Source organism: Sturnus vulgaris, chromosome Z (genome assembly GCF_052056855.1).
Source record: "Sturnus vulgaris isolate bStuVul1 chromosome Z, bStuVul1.hap1, whole genome shotgun sequence".
NCBI lineage: Eukaryota > Metazoa > Chordata > Aves > Passeriformes > Sturnidae > Sturnus > Sturnus vulgaris.
The window spans coordinates 80,674,358-80,682,070 of record NC_142283.1 but is presented as its reverse complement, the minus strand read 5'-3'; the positions used below and the strand labels follow the sequence as shown (position 1 = coordinate 80,682,070).

The 7,713-nt window shown below is 47.6% G+C and overlaps 1 protein-coding gene across 3 annotated transcripts in view; it reads right to left on the bottom strand.

Annotated features, from left to right (window-relative positions):
- Positions 1 to 2,344: 2,344 nt before the first annotated feature.
- Positions 2,345 to 7,713, bottom strand: part of CTIF (cap binding complex dependent translation initiation factor) — a 145,911-nt gene continuing 140,542 nt past the window's right edge. For all 3 annotated transcript variants that reach the window (XM_088157315.1, XM_014894883.2, XM_014894885.2), the window contains exon 12: positions 2,345 to 6,894. In XM_088157315.1, the coding sequence (XP_088013441.1) occupies positions 6,679 to 6,894 (216 nt within the window). In that variant the 3' untranslated portion in view covers positions 2,345 to 6,678. The remainder of the gene's footprint in view (positions 6,895 to 7,713) is intronic.

Sequence of the window (7,713 nt, the reverse complement as noted above, 5' to 3'; positions counted from 1 at the left end):
CCTCGAGATCCCACACTCACCTGTACCAACAAGGATAACCACAGTGACTCCTCCAAGAGGTGGAGTCCATGTCTGTATTCCTGAAAATGTCTACATCAGTAATTTACAGCTCAAGGAAGCAATATTTCTTGAAGAAATCTTTCTCTAGGAATCCAGAGAAATCCTGGGGAGCAGGACAGACATCAAGCTAGGGTCAGCAGTCACATTTATGTAGCCACACAAGTCTCCGGCTTTATAACTGGGGATTATAGTGTAGGATACAAAAGGAAGAGGCCACAGTCTTGTAATGTGCACTGTGGTTTTAATATCGCTCTTTTTCTTGCATCCCAAGCAACAATCACTTAAGCCACAGTTCAGCAGAGAAACAGAGTATCAATGCATTTACATTACGGTTACTTATATTTGTTGCCCATTTTGCCACGAGGAGGAGCATTTAAAAACTCCCCTTAACACTCAGCAGAGATGCAGAGCTGATGGAAGAGGAGAACATCCTGCATCCTGGCTGTTTGCAGGTTTGCCATGTTTTAGGGCAGCCAAGCAATCTTACTCTGATCCACGGAGTCTTTATTTGCTGCTGTCTGGGTTTTTGGCAGACGTGAGGAATTCACAGAAATAGTCCTGCATCTTGAAAGCTTCAGCTCTGTAGTGATGCCCATCCATCTGCTCCTAATCTTGTGTTACTGCAGGTTATTTTCTCATTTAATACATCTTGGTGGTCCCAGGGGCCCCAGGGATCGTCTCTGCTCTTGGCTTGTCTGCTCCCAGCCCAACTCCAGTTTTGATAAACTCTTCCCAGAGCTGGTCCAGATGCTCAAATCCCTGATTATGAACAGGCACACTCCAGCACACCCAAGAGCTGTAGGGTCTGGCTGCAGGTTGGGGCTCATGATGGGGATGTTCGGGGTTGGATCTTAGGAAAGGGTGGCACATGGTCAGGTGTGCTATTTCATAGAATCATAGAATTTCATAGAATGGTTTGGGTTAGAAGGGACCCTAAAGACCCCCTTGTTTCACCCCCTGCCATGGCAGGGACACCTTCCACTGTCCCAGGCTGCTCCAAGCCCTGTCCAGCCTGGCCTTGGACACTGCCAGGGATCCAGGGGCAGCCACAGCTGCTCTGGGCACCCTGTGCCAGGGCCTCAACACCCTCCCAGCCAGCAATTCCTTCCCAGTTTTTGATCGAAATTCTAAATGTTCTTGAATCCAGCTGAGGCTCAGTTTCAAGCCCACCATTGCTTGAAGGAAGCAGTGGGAGAAGGTGAGGTGTGCAGGGAATGCAGGAATCACTCTGGAGCCAAGACAGCTCCAGTGATGATGCGCAAGGCAGGGAGTTTCCCACCAAGCCCTGCTCTCTGCAGCAAACACGTTGGCTCGGGGAGGAGGTGACCCGGGGCAGTTTGGACACTGTGGTGCTTATTTGTGTCCTGTGAGCCCCTGGCTTGAGAGGGAGAAGATGCTCTGGGATGAGGGAAAGGGAGGGGGAAATGTGGGGAATTAGAGGTGTGAGGAGCAACATGGATCTCCCTGTGGGATTCTGGTGGTGTTTTCACTCCTTGTTTCACCTTCCATCTTGTTTTTCCCTCTGTTTTTACCTCCCTCAGGCCAGGAAAAGAGCAGGCACTTCGGTTAGCCAAAACCTAATTGTCTTGGGCAAACCTTGAGAAGAGTTTTCCAGAGGAGACCTTGGAGTAAACCTGTTTTTTCTGAGATAGGCTCAGCTGTTCAGAGCATGGTGCTGGTTGTTGCTTCACCCCTGTATGGGCCATTCACTGAAGAGCTGGACTTGATGGTCCTTGTGGGTCACTTCCAACTCAGAATATTCTATGATTTTCTGATAAACATCTTGAGTACCATTTTCAAAGACCATTTTTAACAGGCAGCAGTGGTTGGCGAGCCCTTGTTGCTGTAGCACTGGGTGGAATGCATGTGATTAAATCAGAGGGGGTCCTCTAACAGACCCCAGGCTCAGCTGAGCTAGGACACAAAGAGGTGTGAAATTGGCTTTGGGCAGAGGATGGGGAGCAGGGGAGTGGGAGGCAGATCAGGGGATGGGCTCAATCCATCCTCCATGGAGCTCTGAGCCCTTTGCACCATTCCCAAAAGCTTCCACCCTCACCCCTGTGAGCAGTGACAGGGAGAGGGACCAAGCCCCCGAGCAGGAGCAGCAGGATGTGCCAGGAGCACTGAGGGGCCCCCACAGAGCCCTCCTGAGCTGCGTTTCCACCACGAGGGATGTTCTGCTCCCACCACCCACACATTCCTTTCCTTCCATCCTGAACCAAAGGATGGTCCCTCCCAGAGCAGGAGAAGCGAGAGCGCGTGCCCACAAAGAGATGGGGAAATGTCAAGCTTTAAACATTTATTACTCAGATGATGCATTTTATAGCATACAGTGGGTCTGGATGTTCTATAAACAAAGACTGAATCGCCACAAAGAGTTATGAGCTCCCTTGTTTTAACAGTCTCTGAAATGCTGAAAACGATGAGTTTGTGATTTATCTAAGCATGAATATCTAGTCTTTACTCTCCCCAAAACCACTTCCTTTTTTTTTAATTTTTAAAAATTTTTTAAAGCGCTTAGTTTAACAAATATGATTAAATTAAAAATGTTGCTTTTTTCAAATGCAAATAAATACATTAAAAAAAAAAAACAAAAATAATTTCTAGCATTAACTCCGTGTTCTGTAGGACACCGCAGCTCCCTTGGCTATTGACAGTGGACTTTGCAACCTTTAGTATGATTTCATCTGGAAAAATACTGAAAATATCACCAGGACTGCTTAATAGCTACCACCAAGAAGAGCAAAATTAGTGTAAAGCCATAAAATACCCAGCAGGGAAATTAAAAAAAAATCATATTTAAGATTTTGAGATATTTCCAAGTGAGGGGTGTTATAAAAATAAGCACGAAAATAAATCATAAGTTATTCTGACAAGTTTTCTTTCAAAGCCATCAATCATGCCAAGAATAGATACTAATTAATCTCCTTCAGGGGAAGAGGGGAACCAAGCAAATCACTTACTTTTCCTTTTTTTTCTCCCCATTTTTGTTTCACCTCCATATACAAGAGACTTCTCTGAACAGCAGTGGAATCCCTCACGGGGGAACCAGGCAAGTCACTTTCTGTGTAGCAAAACTCCGTCAGTTTGGAAAGATTTTTACCAGGAACGAGGTGAATAATAAGCTGGGGAGCTTGTCAGGGTGTCAGCAAACCTGCTCTGCATCCCAGGGAGATGGGCACAGAGGTGATGCTGCAGCCACTCGCCTCCACACCCCCCTGAGGTTTGGCCCCACACACATTTGGCCCAAGGGGGTTATTTTCCCCTTTGCTGATGTAGCTGTGTGGGGACAACACAGCAAAACCCCACACAGATACTTTTATTGAGCAGCAAAGACGGAATCTGGCTGATCTGGGGAGATGCACCCGGTGGCTTTGCACCTGAAAATGCACATTGGAGAATTACGCTCTTTGGCGACCGTTTGTAAAGTAAGCCAAAAAAAAAAAAAAAACAAACAAAAAAAAACAAACAAAAGAGAGAGAGAGAAAAACACTCCAGCATCTCCAGGTGCTCTCACCCCCCAAAATTCCCCAGTGCTGTTCCCCGTCCTGCCCATCAAACGTCCTCGTGGTGCCTCTTTCCCCAACACGGTACCCTGGTGAATGATGCCATGTGCCTGCTGGATTCCTGCTGATGGACTTCAGAAAGATACCACTGGCAGCATGTAATTTTGGGGGAAAAAACCCCCATTTTTGGTCAACATTTTGATTCTCGGACATCCACAGAGTGACTGATGTATCAAAGCAGTTAATGGCTGGATGAACATATGCTAATAGCAGAGATAAATGGCAATACATTAAAAACCGACAGATTCCACATAAAAGTTCTTCATTTCCAGTGTTGGAAGGGAAAGTCATAGGCCAAGCCTGGTCAGTGGAGGTTGCAGGATTGCCCCACAGTGAGAAAACTGAATAAGCTCTCACAGCAGGTAGGGGTAGGGAAATGCTTTAGGAGAAATACTGCCCTGTGGCTTACACTTTGACTCTGCATGCCTTCTGATGCACTGATGGGTGAAAATTCAAGTTTTTAGAAACAAAATCCCCAATTATCTGCGTTTTTCTTTTATTTTTTTCTTCTTTCACTACATCCCAAGAAAAAATTCTGTGGGAAGTGAGAAGCTGCAGGGGCCAGAGTGGCAGTCTGGATCACTGCTAGCAGGATCCCCGGCACCCCAACCCATTAGGTTGCTGTCCCTTCATAGGACTTTTCTGTTCTTAAAAAAAACCAAAACAACCAAAAAAGAAAGAAAAAAAACAAGACAAAACTGTTTTTCAGGCCTTCTCCCAGAAGACTGACACTCTGCCTGAGTGCTCTGTGATAGGTGTTATATCCCCTTCTCCTCCACTCCTTGAGAATTCAGGGAGCAGAAAAAACAAAGAGCAATGGGCACAGCCCTGAGCCTTGTAATACTGATGGGCTTTGCCGTCTTAATGAAGTTCATCTGCTCATTAATACTATCAAATCACATTGCTACTAACGAAGCTGACCCAATGCAAGGCGCTGTCACTGTGCGAAGCTCCTGGGCTCGAATAAGTGAAGCAAAAGTTAATTTTTCCAGACAATTCTAGTGAACTCAGCAATCATTTTGCTGCTTTCTAGGTAGGCAGGAAAACTGAAGCTCCTGTTTCCAGCTCCTCTTGCTCCAAGTGCAGAATGAAAACTGGATCAGCAGACAAGCAGACGAAAATTCATACAGTATTGAACTGCAGCATCACGACTCTCACCCCCCTGCAATGCATTTTCTGCTGAAAATTTCTGCCCTTTAAATTTTGCAGCAAAAGCTTCCTCCCCATCGCAGACAGACCAACACATTCATAAGGCACCCAAGAACATACTGCACATCCAAGGAGGTCAGGGTGAAATCTCTCTTCTCTACAAGCCACCATAAATGCAACGTTTTGCTTAGAAAAATGGGTTTGAGCTGCTGAGTTCAGGCCCAGCTCCCCTGGTCTGGGGTCCGTGAGCGCCATCCTTGTGGCATAAATTCTCTCATCATCAAAGGAATAAATCGAACAGTGAGAAGAAACCAGGATGGGCTGACAGCATCACGCCTTCCTTGGCTCCTGCAGGCAGGATGGGGCAGCCTGCACCCTCACTAGGCTTCACTGGAGGGAATTTCCTAAGTCAAAGTGTTGCTGGATGAGCAAATAAGGAGCCCACCGTGTTTTCATGGTTCAGGTGTTGCCCCGGACCAGCCTCTCACCCTTCAGGTGGCACCTCCTCACTGTCCCCCACAGCTGTCCTCTCACTCAGGATGTTCCAGCACGGAGCCACGAGGGGTTCCTGGAGCAATCTGGGGATCCCCGGGCACACATTCTGCCTCTCTGAAGATGTTAGCATCCCTCGATGGCACTGTGACACTAACACCAAGTGTGGGACAGTGCTTACACTGAGTGCTGCTCCTGTACACTGCACACCTAGGAACGCTGGATAGCATATTCAGCTAGTCAGAAGCCAGGCTCAAAACTTCTATTTTTGGCTTTTTCTATTTTTCTGTCTTCTTTTTTCCTTTTTTTTTTGCTATGCGCTGCTTGTCTTCTTTTTACCAGTCTCCAAAGAACATCAAACCTTCATTTCTCCCTTGCCCTGTACATTATTAGGCCCAACTATAACAGGCCTGGATTTAAATGTATAATTACAACCATGACAGTAATAACAATAAAGCACTCCTTCAATGGAAAAAAAAAAATTATTACAAAAAAAAGTTAAATGATTATAGTGGCTGAGGAATAACGGCGACTTGAACAGCAAGAGCCACAAAATCCCCTGTTTTTAGAGCCCCCAGCTCAAAGGACACATTTCTCAGTCCACCGAGGAGGTTACTGGCAAGATGACGGTGGCTATGTAACTTCTGCAGTGGCTTTAGGACTCGTTTAAAACACTCCTTCTGCTTCAGCATCTTCACATAAACCGTTACCCAGCTCGAGGGAAGGCGCTGCTCTCCCCATCCCCGAGCTGCTCACAACTGTCCGTCCAACAATACAATAAGATAAGAAGAAATTGCCAATGCTCGAGGAAAAGAAAACCCAGTGCAAATAAGAAAGTCGTCCCGCTCTCCAATCTGCCTCTGAAGGGGTGGTGGGTAGGTGGGGGAACACACAGAAAGTTGAAAACAAGAGGAGGAAGGGGGGGACCTAACGCAAGCCCCGCTTGACAAAAGCCATCAATTATGAGCGTCTGGTGTAGTGTGTGCCTGGCTTTGTCCTCCCGAGACATCTGCTGCCTGCTGTCTCCTGCCAGTTGGCCAGGGCAAGGCAGGAGGACGGCGTGAAAACAATACTAGCCCCCACTTAGATTATTTTTTTTTTTTCCTCCTTTTCCAAATTCTCTGTCTTCTTTCGAAAGCCAAACAATAACCCGGCGGGATGCGCTGCTGCTGCTTGAGCAATGAGTTCAGAAAAAGAAACCCCTAAAACAAAATCACGGCAGGGAGGAGGGGTGGCACTTGGCGACAGGGCTGAAAAAGAAACATGCTGCTCCCTCCCCACCCCACGAATGTATTCTCGAGCATGCTGGGGTTTGGTCTGCTGGGGGATTTAAATCAGAAAAGCTCTTGCTGGGTCCCGTCAAGGCGCATGTCTTCTTCTCATCCCTTACCACCCCGCCTCGCCCTGCCCCTCAAGCCGTCAGTTTTTGGATGGTCTTGTTGTAGTACTGCGTGATGGTGGGCGTCAGGGGGTTCCAGTTGTTGGCGTGCAGCTCGATGACCTCCAGCAGCAGGGACCTGGTCAGCATGGACTCGGAGGGACACAGCATCTTGTCGCGTGCTATCGCCAGCAGCTCCGTCATCATCTCGGGCAGCTGCTCCTCCAGCAGCCGGCCAGTGCTCTGCAGCTGTCAGGAGAAGAAGGGGTCAGCCTTGGATTACTGATCCTTCTAGCTTGAGACAGTTTAGGATTCTATCATTCTATGATGTCAAAACACCCCTCCGGCTTTCTACAGACACCTCCCGTCCCTTTGGTTCTGCCCTGCCTGGTGCAGGCAAGGTTAAAGGCGTTGCGGCTTTTGAAAACCAAAACCACCCAGCAGCAGGCTCCAAGAGCTGAACACGAAGGGCGAGGTTTTCAAAAGCATCCGCACCAGGCTGCTGGAGGAGTGAATGGTTCAGCTCCCACTGACTTCAAAGGTAGCAGCTACAGATTGCTTTTGGAAAAAAAAAAAAATCCCACCTAAAAATCAGGCTATTGTCAAAACAAAGTGCAGGCTGTGATGTGGTATTCCTGCCTTCTACCTGGCCCTTCATTTACTCGCTGATTCAGAGCTCCCAGTGACTCCCAGTCATTAGCTGGAATAAGCAGAACGCTCCTGTGTGCATAACAAATCCTGCCCTGCCGAGATCTGCATTTATACCTGTCGTGCTGCTTTGCTGAAGACAGCCAAGGGCTCTTTCTAAAACAATTACTCCTTGAAGAGCCTCCATCGAGCAGCACAAGCCCTAGGTGGTTCCACAGAGAAGGTCCAAGTTTGGGGTGGACAGTGATGAGTCCACGGGAGGGTCCCCAGAGCAGAACTCCCCAAAGTCCTCACCTAAAAAATCAAATCTGCCTCCTCATCTGCTTTGCTGAATTTTAACTGTTCAGGCTGTAACTTCAGCTGCTCTCTGCAAGAAAAGCATCTGTCCCCATGGGCCCATCACTTCCCCAAAAAAGTAAC